Below are 17,974 nucleotides of genomic sequence, written 5' to 3'. Positions count from 1 at the left end.
AGTGATATGTCATTTATTAAAATATACTAAAAGCTTAACAAGTAATTTATAAAAGAAAAGAATAAGAAATAATCTTATCAGAATTAATAAAATTGTATGCATCAATCAAGAAATCAACAAGTGACATTACACAGATGAGTACAAGTTTCTGGTAATAGAAAAATTACTTATGAAGCAGCTTTTTGTTGAATTCTCATGCCTTGTTTTCAAAATGCTCCATTTGAGCTCTACCTGCACCCTATGCAATTATGAACCATTTCTTGCTTTTCTGATTTTAAAATTAGTAGGTAGAGAAAAAGAACGTTCTGTGATACAACAGATTTAGCCTTTCCCAATTATAGCTGCATGCAAGAAGTACAGCCAGACTTTACAGATGCCATGCACCCTAAAATGTTTTATTCCTCAGGTTTTCGGGGGGAAAATAAAAAAAAGAAAAAAAAAAAGAAAAAACGAGATTCACAACTGTTTTAAGCGTTCCTTCTCTACAATGACATTAGCATCTGATACAACCAACTGAACTCAAGGAATTAGGGTAAGATAAATATTACTCACATACTGTTGAAGAGCTCTCGGTATGTTTCGTCACCTTTACCTTCCGACATTAGGCTGTCCAGTTTGTCAATCAGTTTTGCTTCCACCTGCAACATATAAGTGTGGTGTAAACAGCTTCTTTTTCCTTTAATGAGATTAGAGAAAATTGAGGGAAGATTTGGTTTTATGTAAGGGACTTTGCTAAATGCATATCTTAGAATTATTGATCAATCATGTAAATCTGATGATAAGTCACTTCATCTCTTTGAAGCTGTTATCATTCCCAAGGTTTGTGGGGTTTTCTTTTTTTTGGTGGTTTTTTTTTTTTTGAGGGAGGGAGCTAATTTAAATTGAGCAACGTGACTTTAAAACTACAGGCTGAGTAGCATTTGCTGCTGCTAAGGCAGCTATCTATTTATGGAGTCAGACAAAAAGCACACAGCCCAAATAAATTGCCTGAATTCTCAGTGCAGGGCTGTAATCACAAGCCATTTTCTTAGATATCAATAAAAATATCATCTTTTCTGACCTGCACCCCACTCTTTATAATTAGTTTTTATAAATATCTGTACTGTTCAGAACACTTAGGGGCTCAGACTTACTTTCCCAACCTTCCTTACCTGTCAGTGTATTTGGTTAGAAATCCAATTTGCTGGATTTACGTATTAGCTATCAAAGAAACTTACAGAACAGATCTGGTGGCTAATGACTCCTTCAATGCATATTTTTACGTGTATTGACTATAAAAAAATATAGAGGTGAGGCTACACTATGTGTTAATATTTCAAACCTCCTTTTTAGCAGTAATATATTAGCAACCACAAATCTAGGGGAGAAACCAAGCTGTTGTCAAGATATTTTATTAGAGAATAAATCTAATACAATTTACATTTAAACCCAAGCTGAAAACACAGGGAAGCAGAACAAGTGAATTTTTTCCTTCTCACTCCTTGTTAACATTTCTATGGTGATTTTTAACAATAAGCTTATATATTGACAGTGAAAAGCTACCTACTTACATCACATGCACTCCTCCGTTCTTAATAGTTTGTTTTGTGTTTCAGATACAGCTCCCACCCTAAGCATTATGATTGCCTGGGAGTAATTCAAATACTTCTGCTTTCCTTCATTTGAAGCAGCGGGAAGGAGGGCACTGAGAAATGGTTTGAGGCAGTCTGAAAGAACTGAGTGGGAGCTGCGGGAGCAGATGGCACACTTGGTTGTTCCTTCCTAGCCCGTTAAGAAGGTGTTTGAGCAGCAAGAATACTTGGATCCTTAGGGAAGAACATTCCTCAGAAGGACCATCTGATCGTTTTTCGTACTAACTGGAAGGGAAGCTAGTTGAATCCTATCTAACCAGTAGTCTGTACTGCTATAAAGCAGAGATGAAAAGCCACCACAACAAAATCTGCCTTGTTGAAGACAACTGAAGTTTTGTTCTTCACTTCGGCAGGCCATGGATTTTATCCCTCATCTTACATTACTAACGTGATAGCATTAATTGGAGAATCTTACTACCCCTGCAGAGAGTAAAAAGGGAAAACCCTGGTAATCCCACTCCAACAGGTATAATGTTGTAGGCGACCTTCTCCACCCATAACCACTAATGGTTGGGACCAGCACTCTCTGAAGTGCTTGAATTTCAGTCCTGTTTTATAAACAGCTTCACATACAGTACCTGTTTAAAGTTGCCACTTCGCCTTTGCTCCCAGTCCATCATGTCATGGAAAATGGGAATCATTACATTCCTCAGGTCTGGCTGAGGGATCAAGGTCACCTCCAGGAAGGGGCCAATCAACGCTGGAATAAAGTGAAGCTTGTGTTCCCCTAAAATGAAAATGAACATGAACTTGAATGTGAATTGGGTGTCTTGTGAGCTATCAAGCAATCCAAATACTATCTGAAGAATTAAAAAATAGCACTCTAAATGTCTACAGATTTTTATCTCATGTCCATTACAGCATGGTCTATTTCTTACGCCCAAAAAGTGCAGAGAAAAGCTGTAAACAACAGAAGAATGTAAGGCCAACATAATTTATCAGATTTTATTACGCAATTATGAGTTCAGAAGTGACAGTGGGTTATGTGTATCCCAAGTTAGTCTTCCCAAAGGTGAACAAAGCCTTCCCTGAGCATTTCATTTACTCTTCACAGGAAAAGTTTGGTTTCTAAGCTGTACATTCCTGCATTTACAAAATTATTAACTGTCTGATATTACATGCTCATCAAAAAGAGGTAAATACTTTGATTTTTACCTATCTTTAGTTTTGTGAGTACAGAAGTGGAAGTACATGTTTTGACTGCAGGAAAGGGAAGATGTGACTCAGCTGTTCTCAAAACAACTCGCTTTAAAATCAGTGCTAAAACAACTTCCATTAACTCACCATATTCTACTTAGCAGAAACTACAAAACTAAGTTCTTGCCAGGAAAGCTAGAAATGGTATACAGTAAAGATTGACCATTTAGTTTCAGTTGTCCAGGTGTAAGATTCCCGATATCTTCAGAATAGGGGGATTACGAATCACAGTGCACTGACTTTCCAAGCTGGGACTTCATTTCCATCCCAGCCTACCTCTGGATATTCCAGTGGGAAGTAATCCCTGCCTGCTGCTCTGTTTGGTGTTTGTGCAAAGGAAATCCAGAATTCCCTCTGCTGGAAACATCCTGGGACGCATATCCATATGAAAGCAAGGTGACTGTACAAGGATCAAGGCTTATGATGACTCTTACTGCTAAGAGAACTGTAAAATGTTAACTAGCATAACACCAATCATATGAAATATCCTGACTACAGTATTTAATTGGACACATTACCAGATGAACTCCATACTGTACCCCACAGAACTCGCCCCTATTATTGAAAGGCATCACGATTCCCTCCTTGCCGGCACACTGGGTTTCCATTCAGCAGAAAACAATGTGAGTGGGGAGATGATGCATGCTAAGGTTTTATCTAGCATGCAGGAAGGAGATGGGACCCGGGAGCGGATTCCTGATATACCAGTTTAGAAACACCCATCATGTATCCAAATAATTTAGAGGGATGCCTTAGAGTGAGTAAGCAATACTAAATACTGTAAATAAGTAAAATATGCTACACAAAAAATGTTAACAAGATATTAACAAGCAAGTATTTCTTCTTTTGAACATTTCTCTTTCTAGTACAGGCTGATCAGAAAGATCAGTTTTGTACAACTACATATCTTGCTGGGGAAAAGATTTATAGAATTGAGGTGGCAGTATCTCAGTAACCACCGATGGTCTTCATATCTTTAATTGAGCCCTTTAATGAAGAGAACTATTGAATAATTGAAATATAAAGATGACAAATGTAGTGTCCAAATCTTCTATTCCATTTTGATTTTCTTCCCAAACAATATTTAATTGCATTTCTCTGAGGCTCATACTTTCAAACAGTTTGCACAGTTATTGCTTATAAAAATAAAAATGTTCCCAAGTTTATATCCAAGCGTATATTTTCCTCATGTTGTCCAATGTGTCATTTACACATCAGTCACCGATTTGTTTATGCCCTTATATTTTAGTGCAACTAGGACTTACGGGAAGATTTGATGCAAATCCAGCATCTCAAGAGAGCCTCAGAATTAAGATATATGTCTGTTCCTTAAACTGTTTGGCAACAGAACTAAAATTGTGAACGTAAGTATATTTCCAGGCATAATAATTCTGCCCAGAAAGAGCAGTCCTTTCTTTTCTAATTTTCTCTGATGGTATACTTTCAGTTCTCTTTGAAGAAATAGGGATAGGTCAGATACCGTTTCAAGGCTTAGAAAGCTGAATTTAGCTATAAAGAAGGGAACTACAGAAGACTAGGGTTTTCCTAAACTTGAATCAAGATTTCGTGTGAACTGAATTATCAACAACTCCTCTATCCCTGACAAGTGTATTTAACAGGTGCATAAGTAATAACTGTTTTTCATTTTACGAGCTACTGATGATGTGTTTAATTACTTACCTAAATTTTGCCACATGCTGAAGATTTCACATCCCATTGTTACCCGCATGTCACCATATCTGCAATGTATTAAAAAATAAAGCAAACCAGTGAAAGATCATTTAAGAAAATCAAGTTCATATGCCATTCTGTGACACTGTTAAATTAAATGTCTCATTTGTAGTCCATAAAAAAACACTTGAAAAGTGATGATTTCTTCCAAGTTTTTGCTCTTTCCATTGTACCCAGCTAAAACCAGATTCCTAAACCCAGGCTTATTTGCAATATTGTCAAAAGTATCAGTTCTTTCTAAATGCTATACATCAGTAACACAGCTGTGAAGCAGAAGCTATTTTTGCAGTAATACGCTGTAGTTCTCTCTGAGAACCAATAGTTTTGCTATAGCTTAAAGAAATACAATTAATTCATACAGTCAACAGTGTAGTGCTTGGCAGAAACACCTGAACCAGTGTGAGTCAACTTATGCATGAACTGGAAATTAGTGTTGGCACTGCTACAACGTGGCTGTTTTGCTCCCCATATCTGAACCAATTTGGGCACTTGTACAAAGGCTGCTATCAGCTCTGAAGACCTATACAAAGGGCCAGAGCCGACTCTTATTCTAGTCAGTGGAAATACCGTTACCGTTATCTTTTTAGTTGACCTTTTTGCAGCCTCCCATGCCTTGCATTTTGAGAAGTATTTGTTCTATTACACTTTTCTAGAAGCTCACAGCAGTACTTACTTTTCTAAAACCTTTTTCTTCTTGGAAGGTGTGAACATCTCCAGTTGCAGACATAACTGGTTTATAAAAATGACAGCAAGAAAAAAGTAGGAATCCCATATCTACAATAAGCATATGGCATTTGGTTATTTCATTTTCTCAGTACCACCATTTTACGACCACTCAAGATGTAAATTTTCAAATCATATCACTTGTTTCAGTCTCAACTAATAAATTACTCAAACTGGTTTTGACTAAATTTATTTGCATCCAAATATACTTTTCACCAACCCCAAAATGTTCAGCAGAAATACATCTATTTTACATATTCTACATCTCTTAAATGTAAATGTTTCAGAGTTGCAGAAAATTTTTTTCCATCCCTCCAAATCAGAGAACCTTACTTTCTAAATTTTGAAACATTTTTTTGGTATATTTAAATAGAAGACTACAAAAAGTTATGCTTTTAAGTCCAAAACCTCCAAAATTCTGACACCTCAAAAGCTATCACTTAACAGAATTGTCATTCTCCGGCCCGTCCTACTTTATAACATTATTTGCAAGTCTCACTTGCTGCAGGCTTTACTTGACAAAACAGAAGCCAGGCTTTGTTATCGTATTACAAATACACAGATGTTTTGTGCACATGTTTTGTGAATCAGATGCTGAAACTTCTACTTAGAAGATTTAAAGATAAATTTAAAGATAAATTTAAAATACATTAAAATATTAATTATTATAACCCAATTATAGATGCTCCATAGGGGGAGCCCTATTCCAGACACTGCAGTTCTGCAGCAGAGTAATAATATTGCTAAGCAAGTTTAAGGAACACAGATCATAGAATCATAGAATTGTTCAGGTTGGAAAAGACCTTTAAGACCATCCAGTCCAACCATTAACCTAACATTACCAAGTCCATCGCTAAATCAATTAAGGGTAGAGTAGCAATTTCAATGCCTTGTCTACAGGCAATTCTTTTATTAGCTTTAGCCTCTGAACTTATGGAACTTCATAAAGGACAGGCTTCCTCATTTCCAGTTATGTCAAGTAGATAAATCTGCATTCCTGCCAATCTCTCCAACAGGAGTCTGGACTTTCAGAAAAGCACCCACAACTCTGCTGGAAGTCAACAGGAGCTCGCTGTCTTCTCTACAAAGGGAATTCTGCACTTTTTGTGATGAAGCAATTGGACTAATGTCTCTGGGTTGGACAGAATATTCATTCAGGTTTCTATGAGGATGGGCCTTTTCAAACGCATTCCTAGGTCTTCTCATGTGAATCCTAAAAGCATCATTCTGTAATTCACAGTTTATCATAGGTGCCATATCTCACTATATGAGGTACTCACTAACATCTTTAACTACATTTACCATGCAGTGGTAATTTTCAAATTTTAATTATGCAGCATGCTAATTGGTCTTGAGAGAAATTACAGAAATGCAAACCCATATTTTTGATAAATTTGCATCAATTCAGAAATGGAATGATTTTCCTTTCTGCGATAACTCCAAAATAACAGACAAATAATAAAATTAGTTTCTATAATCCAAAAAATTGCTATGCGAAAAGCCTGAATGAGTCGTCTAACATAGAGGCTGAAATAGCAAAATGAAAAATAAGAATAAATTCAAAAAACCCACACCACTCCTGATTTTTAAGGCAGTTCTGTATTTAAGAAAAAACTTAATCTCTGAGCACTTGAAATTGCTGATTTAGTATATGTTCTAGCTGTTTAGATGCTGGAGCTAAGTTTAATAATAAACAACTAAGCCACAGGATGTTGTAGCAGCTATTGCATCTATCTTATGCTAGGCACACTTACTCTACCTTGTAATCAAAGTTTTCATTTAAGAAGTTTTTACGAAGGGCATCCGAAAGGTACAAGACTGTAGTAATGATCACACTGGGAAGAAAAAAATGAAAAAGACAGTAGTTTTCATTAAGTGGAAATTCATAGTTACTACTCAGCACCGGACAATTTTCCAATGAAGACACAGACGTAGCATGTACGGTGGCATTAAATACTACATTTTAAACATATACGCATATCTGACTACTAACAGCACCTATTGACAGAAAACATCCACATTAAGAAAAAAAACAATAAAAATAGGTGTGATAAAATTGATCAAAAAGACATACCATATAATTTGTTCTGCAAATAATGCTGATATAAGATTTAATACACACTTTGTCCTACTAGCAGTAATATATACAGTTGGGCAATTCGCTTTCAGCTTTCTTGGTACTGAAAATATGTGTGTATAGACTACAAATATAAAATATCTAGTAATTACCAATATACAATATTGACAGCCCTATGGACAAAGAGTCTTTTTAATGACAACAGATAAATGCAAAACTGCATGAGCTCTGCGAGAAAGGTCTGCATGTAAAGATCTCTATTCTGTATGGTGCAAATGGTCATACATTGCCCTACATTGACACCTGCCTGAACTACAATGATCTATCTTAGATAAATATATACGACCAAAATCCTTTCGCACTGGTTGTCACCAGGGGTCAATGACAGCCTTGTTCATTGTGGCAAGCAAGTTTGGTAACCCACAGAAACAGAACATCCTTAAAGATTATTTAAATATAATTAATTTCAGTGATTCAACCCTTAAGCTAACCTCTGCAACACTCGTGGCTATCAACATATTTAGTCAAGCCAAAACTCCATATAAACCATTAAATTCTTTTTGAAAGTAGTCAGTAGTGGATGCTTACGGGGGAGGAAGAAAGATAAACATAGAATGATCTTTTCACTGTTACACTCATGTATTTTACAACAATCAACTGTTTAAAGACCTTCTGAGAAAACGGTGATATCTACACATTTCATTTAATTGCCATCTACCCACCATTAATACATCTAGTACTTCTTTGAACATGGTTCTTGACCTGTATGCTGTTACAATGCTAAAATTTGTTTCCCTTCCCATTCTTTGGACTTCATTTTTTACTATTTTTGTAATGCATTCAAGTCAAAATATGTTTTATTAAATATAATAACAGCAATATCTATCTTTTAAGGGTATAATATTTTTCATCTTCACAACACTGAAGAATTACACATTAACCAACCCACCTAGGATATAAATTATTTTTTTCTTCTGGCACTTCTGACAGATTTCAAGTTTATAAATGCAAAATGGCTATGTATCACTTAGCTTATTACTAGTTCAAATGTTTGCTTCCATTTCTCTACTTTTAAAATTCCTGTCCCTGCCAAACTTTACCTTCTGGTTTGATGTGTGTGAACACCTATAACAGCCAAGACTGAGACTGTTGTTAGAACACTGCCTGATTCTCAAATTTCGTTGGTTCTAGTTCCATTGCTCAAATATAATTTTCATACATATTATTTTCTCAACAATTATATTGTAGTTTTTCTATCGAAGTAGTGTTCCTTGTTCAGCACTCGTACAGTTTACCCCACTTTTTCACTAACAGGGAGTTAGTGTGTGTACAGCAATCCCTGTTGCAGCATGGAAGACAAAGTGAAACGTTAACAAACTGTAATATAAGCAAAGCTAAGAATCAAGGCATGGGTAAGAAAGAGAGTCCTGTCATTCTTGTTATTGTGCATGATTTAATTTACAGCCCATATGTTTCACAAAATGGAAATAGTTTGCATATTTCAGGAAGATGTTCTGATAGAAAAGGTCAGTTCATCAGAACTATCGCTATGCAAAATTTCAACCTAAGTCCAAAGTAATAAATCCCTGAAAAATTGCATGCAAGAGAAAATTCCACAAGATCTCAAGAACTACAACCATACTGCCAAGCTTACATTACATAGTTCTATTTACATCTGAGACAATTCCTTTCTTGCCACATTCCTTCCATGGCAGGTGAAACTGAAGACAAAGATCTGCTTAAATTCTTATGAGAAGGTGATTAGAGTAGAAATCTTAAATGCACGTTTTAGAATATTTTTTCCAGAATTTTCCTGAGAGAACCGAATAACTGCAATGCAGGTATTTCTTGCTATAGGCAACATAGCTCAGGTTTGATGTATTTGGTAAGCCAAAGATACGATATGGATGAGTTGATAAAATGCAGGTCTGTAGACCGAGAGTGTATGTTTGTAGATAAAAAACCTCAAAACATCAGACTGAACACAGAAAGATGAAGCAATTGTTTTTGACCCACAATCTGTTATTCTGAATCCACAACAAAAACCAGAAAACATTGCTGAGGTTGGGGGTTCGCTTTCCTCTTTTCCTACAAATAATGTAGGTTCTATAAAAAAAAGCGAAAACGCACAAAGCAGAGACAGCAGCCAGAGGACAGATGGACAGCTGCCTGATCTGGTACAATACTCACATTCCAAGTTGCTTCCCAGCCAACGATTTCAAAACAACAACTTTTATTTAAAATCCATTTGAATATCAAACTAGAAAACACTGAGTTTGTGACAAGACTTGATTTTCTTCCTCTTACCACCTGCCACAAATTTGCTCACAACCACTAACTGTTTTACAGGAGCAAAACCTCTGCTTTTAGCTACGTAATTATTCTGGCTTCATACAGAATGCTAACCCAAGGTCCAGTCAGGACATTTTTGACAGAGTGGCTTTTCCACCAAATTTTCACAGAAAACCTTCCCGCAATAACCTGTTTGAAAAATCCAAAGCAGCCCCTAGAAGTTCAGCTACTGGTTTGCTGCCTGGACCATGCTCTGGCAACCTGGCTTTTGCCTGGGCAGCCAATGGCAGAAAATGAAAGCTTTCTTTTCCGTTCTGATATGGGACAAATATATAACGTTAGCTTTTCATTTCACCCTTTGCTATTTCAGAGTGAAATCTTTCCAAGCACAGAGGTGTCTGAACAAAAAAAAAGTTTTTCGTATTTCATAAATAAATTAAATGAACCTAAAGTCACATATATGTGTATATATCTATTGTTCTATGTATATAAACTTATTCATACTTGCATACCTATGTATATACATGCTTTTTGTGACAGACTGAATGCCAGGTTCATTTGTTAGCAGCATTTTGTATTACATAAAAGCAAGAATGTTGTTAGCAACACTGTATTACATAAAAGCAAGAATTTTTGTTCATTGTAGGAGTCTCACTCCCACACCATGGGAGCTAACAGGATTCTTCAAAGCAGCCATAATGATGAAATTAATGCTAATTCAATGTCTTCCTTTACTGTGTATAATGTTTGAGTTACTTTTTAAAAAAACAATAATAATGTCTTTCAGTCATTACTAAATTGGATAACTGTTTAAAGTCCCTATGCCCAACTGTCGGTAGATACATTTGGAATTTTAGTATAAGCAACACACTATATAGTACATCTTACTTTACAGATCAATTATTTTACTACAAATAAGACTATTCACACATCTATTTTGCATGCTTACAAGATTCAAATTGAAAATTGGATGATCTAGCATCTCTACCATTCAACAAAACGCTGAAAGGATATACATAGTTAATCATACAGAGCTCTTTAAAATTAAAGCTTCTTGCATACCGAGAGCAGTAGAAAATTAGTTCATTGTTCAATAACACGTAGGCATAGTATGTTATAAATATCAAACCTTTGCTCAGCAAGTAATGGAAACTCACTTTGCTATCCAAAAGCCTCCTCAGTTGTTAATGAAACATGACATACATGGAGTTCAGCTGACTCTGTTAAACGCTCTCAAAAGATGCCAGAAAATTAAAGCATTAGATAACTGATTCTTTTCCTAACCTTAGGGTAACTTAAGCAAGTGACCGTTACACAGCGATTTTCAGTTGAGAAAGATATTATGAAGGTGTTATCCAGAAGTTTCAATTTTAGTCTGGCATATTTTATTATAGAATTTTTGATTCCTCTCTGGCGCTAGGCAACTGATTCAGACATCTCCCTATATTATGTCGTGTTCATTTGCAGTTACAAATAGAAGCTTTGCTTAGAGGGCCAGCAAGCTAGCTTACTACCTAGTTGATGTAGAAAGTAAGCCTATCCCTATAATGAAAGAAATTAAGACTGTATTTTCCATAGTATATATAAAAACATATTGTGTCACTCAGTAGTAATATCCATGTGAGAAATATTAGATAACCATTACTAATTATTTTGCTTTGCTGAATGTATGCTGATTAGCTCCCTACAGACACTACATAGTTATGCAGTTTTAAACAGAGTTAATTTCTGTCTCATTGCTCGACTGCTAGAAGCTAAAAAACATTAAGGATTTTTTTGCATGTTCTTCTCCTTACATCACAAAACACAATTAAAAAAACCCAACAAACCTATTTCTCTGCTTTAGTGCTAAGTCTGCCTTTTCAAACGTTACTTTATTTCTCAAATTTTGGAAGTCACTTGGTAGTTTTATAATGCTAGCCATTAATGCTTTTTCATGTTGGGCATCCAGACATTCGGAATTATAGATCATGCATGCATCATCGTGAAGTATCGTAACTTCTGAATAGTTACAGATTTGTCTTCTTGCGCTCACAGTATCTCCTGGGGTTTTTTATCCGAGATAGCATCCACGTATCAGATGCTACATAATTACTGAAAACACTGCAACAAGAAAGAAAAAAATCTAGAAGCCAGGGGCAGCAATATTTATAGATATAAATATTATGTATTTAAATAACAATGGCATTTTAAGACCTAAAAATCTTTCACATAATTGAAGTTCTGCATATATAAATAAGAGAAGAGAAAAAAAAGATTTTTATTTTTTCCCCTCAGGAAAAGCTTATCACCTGATTATATCCTTGTTAGGATTCATTTCTTCCCGAGGCTCAGACAGGTTAAACCTCTCTTCCTGTAAATATCAGACAGTTTGAATTTTTCTATCGCTCTAGGGACAGGGGAGAGAAAAGCCAGTGCTGCTGGTGACGTGACTGCAGCGATGGGTGAAGCTCCCAGGACACGCGCTGCCTGCAGATTATCTACCGGTTCCCAGGCCGAAGCCCAGGCAGCCAAGGAGGCGGCCATCTGACACAGGAAACATGACAGTCATTTTATTCCTGGGAAGCAGGAGTTGGAAAAGATCCAGACTGTTAATTAATTCCTTCATTATGGTCTTAAAAAGATGGGCTAGACCTTCTAGTTTTTCCTTTTAGATACGAACAGAAAAGCAAGGAGTTCAAGAAGTTTTGCCTTCAATCCTGAAGAGTCTCAGATCATTGGAAGCGCTCTGGCTCATCAGGGGAAGCTCAGGGAGAACGGCTCACAGCCGCTTCTGTCTGTGGTGCAGGCAGTGCCCTAATTTCTCACCCTGCCTCTAGGCTCTTCCCTTTGCACTTAAAGCTTTTGGGTGGGGACAATTCTAGCAAAGCTACTCCTCTGTGGCTCTGTGCTTTGGAACACGCCGGCGAAGCTGAAGGAAAGCAGCCATTGCAGTGGCAGTGGGGGACGCAAGTGAAAGGAAGGAGCTCCTGCTCAGAAACAGCTCTGGAAGTACTTGTGCTCTGCAGCTGAGGAGGGAACAGAAGTGGATTTTCCCTTCTGCTGCCTCCAAAAGGAACAGAAACTAAGCCATAGATACATAACATAGGAACGATGAGTCTTCAGTTCACCACACACTTCCAAGTACACCTGGCCAACCCCCTATTTCATGGCAAACCAGCGTTTCCTCCACAAAGGAACGAAGGCCTAGCAAAACAATTACTGAATGCCAAATTGCTAAAGATGTGTTTACATCCCATTTGCTGGCAGTAATGCTTATGCAATCGCGTGCTATCAGGTTCAGTTAGCCGATCTGATTGGCTTCTCATGGCCAATTCCCACCAGCACTTATTGTCAACTCCTGCCTGTCTTCTTTGCCTGACAGAACTGGACACAGCATCACCTCCTAGATGGTCAGAAACAACGTGACATGGATTAATAAAAGCAGATGTGTGAGGCTAACTAAAATACTAGTGCAAGTAAATATTCCTTTTGCAGAACTTAGTATCATCATCTTTAGCATATCTGAACACCACCAGCCTGAGAAACACGTGCCAAGGTCGTTCCTAAATCTTAGTTTTGTACATGTCAGCTGTTGCAAAGCCATCTGCCAAGCCAGCTGTTTCTGGAATATATAACAATTTCTTAGATTATATATTCAGTCTAAAAGTTCCTATGTTTTTTCTCTCTTTCCTGGGTTTCTCAGTTTATTTCTTAAGCATGATTATCAGATGCAGGCTGGTATCAGCCATATCTTCTTTAATATCATACACAGAAACAAATGATCATATCCATTCTTTGATTATGAACAATTTTTCTTTTTGCTGTAATTCAAACTTGGCAGGATTAGCAACACTAAGTGAGGTAATAAAAATTAACAAAAAATGTTATTTTTTTCAAGTCATGACAAAATTTGAACAAATACGATGATGTTTGCATACACCCCCCCCCCCAAATATGTATCATGAACACAACTTTTGACAAATTTAATTGTAACATTAACAGTTACTTGTAGTCTGTACAGCACCATGAATTTAAATTCTCCTTGGAGCCAGCAGCCACAATGCAGGCTAAAAACCAATTCCCATCAGGCATTGCAATACATACCATGAAAGTTTAAGTCAGTCCTAAATTCTGGATTCCTAGGTCTGCCCAACACAACCCCCCTCCTTTGCCAACACTGGTGTTTGTATAATTGTGCTCAGCTGGCTTATCTGATCTAAAGCTAAGCCTACAAAAAAGAATAGCTGGTGATATAGGTGAAATAAAATTCAACAGTTTTAGACACGTTGTAATGACTCCTCAGAAACGCTGGGAACCTGCTTCTCTAAAAGTAAGGCGTGAGCAGAGAAAGAATAGCTCGAAGGCAGGTTACATCTCAAAGTATCACCAGGCAATGCTTAGAGCCCTACGTTACTCTTGCCTGTGCTGTACCTCATTTCCTGATTTGCGATTTTTAATTTGTGTTTTTTCTGACAAGCACTAAATTAACAAACATGCAAAAACATCGCTAATGATATTACAGCAGATAATTTCTTCTTGAGAGCAAACAGATCTTTACTAACTTAGCATTTCAACAAACAGATCTGAAATGAAGTTCTGTTGAGACTTGTCATTTGCTACTTGGAAAACAAAGCTGTTGATGCTTAGCATCTTCTTTCTGTAAAAGTGTTTCTGAATTTCCAGTTATATGTGCTTACTGAAATTCAGAATAGAAAGAGGTGCAGCTAATATTATGAATTTGTCATGTAAAATAAGTCCAGAGATTTTAAATCTTAAATTAAAAAATGAAAAACTGCAGCCAGCATTGTAAAAGATATTTTGAATTTTTATTACATACATCATATAACTTTATTTATTTATACCATGATCTTCACATACTACCCATATTTTTTATTAACATTAAAAATGCCTTACTTGTTTGCAACCAAACGCATCACTGTCCAGTCTTTTGGAAACATCTCTGGTCGTATTAGTATCCGAAATACAGTGAAAATCTGCAGCAGGAAATCCTTTGGAAGGAAAAGAAGCAGTCATATATCTTTGCTGCTTTAAAAAGAGCAGTGAGCTTCAAAAATACTTAAATCAGAGACAAAAAAAATCATTATAGAAATAGCACAATTGCATTTCTTTTCAACATATATACACCTTTGAATATTTTTTCATTTTTTCATTCCCCACAAAAGCTTCAAATAGTGATTTAATTCATTTTTCTTAAAAGGAGGAAAATAATTTAATGTGCCATTTGATTGACAGCAATGCATAAGAGAAATGTCAAAGATGCATTTGGTTTCCACCCATACACTTCCACAAATGTGATCCCGAGAACAATTTGCAAATCAAAAAAGCACTTTACAAACACTACAGAGTTCTGAATATCTCCTTAATCATGCCAGGTTTTCATCACTTTCAAGATTTACTCTAAAAGTGGTATTATTTGGTGGGAAAGAGAGAGAGTATAAGGACAATTTTATCACTGGGTTTGCAAAGATCAGTGAATTCAATAGTGATGCCCAGGCCCCTGAACTGTTATTGAAGCTGGCTGGCTGTATGCAGGTCACTTAGCTGAATCTATAAAAATAGTGAACACATGTGAGCTACTTTGAATGTAAAAAACACTGCTTAAGAGCTTTTAGCATTATCATCTCCTATGTCATTTAACTCACTAATAACTAAATGAAACTATTCCTCTCAGCACATGTTTTTTCTGATTTTCTTTTCACAAGTAAAACTACCAACAAGGGTAATATTTCTAAAGGCCCATCTTGACTGTGTAAAGTACTGCCAGTATTTTTTTAGTAAGCAAAATTGAGCTTTTGACATCATGAAGAGCATGAGGCAAGTGATATAACACGCCTAACAGCATCAGTGTGGTACCTGACCTTGAAATGTTTTGTATTGATTCTGCCCACGCCACTTCTAGAGAATTAGCCTGAAACACAGATGAGATGGAGATACAACCAAAAGATACCAAATAAATAACAACACCAAAATACCTTCTCAAGTGCATTTACCAAAGTGTAGATGACGGGCATTGCACAACAGATGTCTTTCATTAGAGAATCACTGTAAAGGGGAAGGAATGCAGGCACTGGGAAAGGCAGCTGAGATCCCTGCACCCACCCACCAGAGAAGATTACATAAAAGAAACAACCTGTTTTCTGAGCAAGATGCCAAAAATTTCTCTGTATTAAAGAGTACAAACAATACTCATTGCAGATAACATAGTGTCTCAATGCAGGTGACCAGCTTTACAGATAAACAAGTAGCTCTATGAGCAACACATTTATTCCAGGCTGCTTTCCTATAGCTTTGCACCCCGTAGTTAAATTTCAACACTTCTGCCTGCTCCTTTTTTTCTTTAGGGGTCACCTGCCTTCCCTGTGCCATAATCCCTGCAGCTCTGTGCCATAATCCCAACAATATGGCAATGCCTCAAATGCTGCTGAATGCCACCTCGCAATAATGTCCCAAATTCACCCATATCCCATTTTTATCCTGTCTGTTGTCCAGACACAATACATGTCGCTGGCGTTAGGGAGCTAACTGACTGGCTGCTGAACTGAAGAGACCAAATGGTTCCCGGTTGTGAAGCCAAGCAATGGGTCAAGGACTTAAAACCCAAGGGCTGCATGAGGTGTAAACTTAGCACCTTTGAGACCCACGGGCCACTGCCAAAGCCTGCTGAAAATTAGAAAGATAGAATCGTTTAGGTTGGCAAGACCTTTAAGATCATCAAGTCCAACCATTAACCTAGGACTGCCAAGTCTACCACTAACCCATGACCCTAAGCATCACATCTGCACGTCTTTTAAATATCTCCAGGGATGGGGAGTCAACCACTTCCCTGGGCAGCCTGTTCCAATTAATCAGCTTGTTAAAAAGCCATTAAGAATGACAGAGAGGAAGACCATATATACTTCATTTCTTTAGGTAACTAGGCTAAAACCAGAATAAATCTTTTATTCCACGCAAACTTTAAAACAAATCAAATGTAGACACTGGCATTAAATTTTGAATCGTTAACACCAGTCTAATTATTTCTAATTTTAACAGAAAAAACAGAAAATTGTGTCATCAATTTAGTGATAAGTGATATTAGATACAAAATGTGGATTTGAAAAGCCCAAGCAAAACTGAAGATCTCTTTGTTACAGTCCATGGTAAAAACAAATAAACAAAATGCAGTATAATTTAAAGCTGAAATATAACTGAAAGAAATAGATAACTTCTAAAAAAACTTTAGAAAAACTAGTCAGTTGTAAGATTTTCAGGATAAAACTATTAAGTTTTGCTTAGCAGAATTAATCTGTAGCTAACTTATTTTTCACGATTCAGTTTTTCGTACATTTGGTAATACATTTCCCTAGAAATCCATTATAAGCATGAAAATCACCAAAGGGTAAAACGCCAGCTGACTAGTCTGATATTTTGCCATTAATGTGTTGGTATCCTCCATGTGTCAGCACTGCTCATCGATATTCAGTGCTGGTATTCACTCCCAAGGGACCCACCTCCATGTAGCAATTCCATAAAATGTTTTGATCAGCGTTAGAATGCCTGGCATTTTGCATGATGCAATTGCTCATTTTTCTTTCGTGGTCCAAACGTCACAAGATACTACTATGAAGTACCATTCGTGGAAGATCAATTTTATAACTATATTTTGAACTGTTTCCTTTGCACTAAAATATTGTCTTTCATAGTTGTATCTACTCTGCTGAACACATCATAATGATTTAGTAACAGATTTTAACATTTAAAAAACATTTTTGCCGGCAGTATAAATGAACTAACATTTGGTTGGTCGAGTACAGATATAATTAATGTCTCATATGCTTTCTATCTTAAGAGACAGCAAGGGAGTAATTTTGTCCTTTTACATACTCTAAATACCATCTCTTAATATTCCTACCTAGTGTACATAAGTTCTAGTACTATCTTACACCACTTAAATAATATCACAATATCACAGTTCAGTGTCCTCTAGCAGCAATATTTGCTTGTTGAAATTATCAAACTGTGATTAAGTGAGAAGCATGGCCTTCTGAAAGACTGAAACCCATCTATTCATTTAATCAAAAACTGCCTTGGAATTTCTTTCACATTTCCCTGTATGCATGTAAAATCCTCTGTAAAGCAGGTCAGACTCTTCACTGGTGCATGTGTATTATCATTTTAGTTCACTTTGAAGCTAACTGCTTGATCATCCACTGCTTTGGTTCACACTGCAGAGTTATCAAGCTACTTGATACCAAGTCTTTCTAGAGCATCCTAGAGCTTTTTTGCAGAGTGCCCAGGTGCCCATAAGAAAGAGGATGGTTTGACAGTGAGCTGTCTCTGC

At 36.6% G+C, this 17,974-nt stretch overlaps 1 protein-coding gene across 1 annotated transcript in view; it reads right to left on the bottom strand.

The window, feature by feature from the left end:
• DOCK4 (dedicator of cytokinesis 4) overlaps positions 1–17,974 on the bottom strand; it is a 262,080-nt gene that overhangs the window by 42,215 nt on the left and 201,891 nt on the right. Inside the window, exons 32-37 of the mRNA XM_075727861.1 lie at positions 14,548–14,642; positions 7,042–7,117; positions 5,233–5,333; positions 4,509–4,567; positions 2,210–2,358; positions 553–638 (exon numbers count right to left, since the gene is read on the bottom strand). Of these exons, the coding sequence (XP_075583976.1) occupies positions 553–638; positions 2,210–2,358; positions 4,509–4,567; positions 5,233–5,333; positions 7,042–7,117; positions 14,548–14,642 (566 nt within the window). The remainder of the gene's footprint in view (positions 1–552; positions 639–2,209; positions 2,359–4,508; positions 4,568–5,232; positions 5,334–7,041; positions 7,118–14,547; positions 14,643–17,974) is intronic.

This window comes from Pelecanus crispus, chromosome 1 (genome assembly GCF_030463565.1).
Source record: "Pelecanus crispus isolate bPelCri1 chromosome 1, bPelCri1.pri, whole genome shotgun sequence".
NCBI classification, from domain to species: Eukaryota; Metazoa; Chordata; class Aves; order Pelecaniformes; family Pelecanidae; genus Pelecanus; species Pelecanus crispus.
The sequence above is the reverse complement of the archived record's forward strand: the minus strand, read 5'-3'. Positions and strand labels throughout refer to the sequence as shown.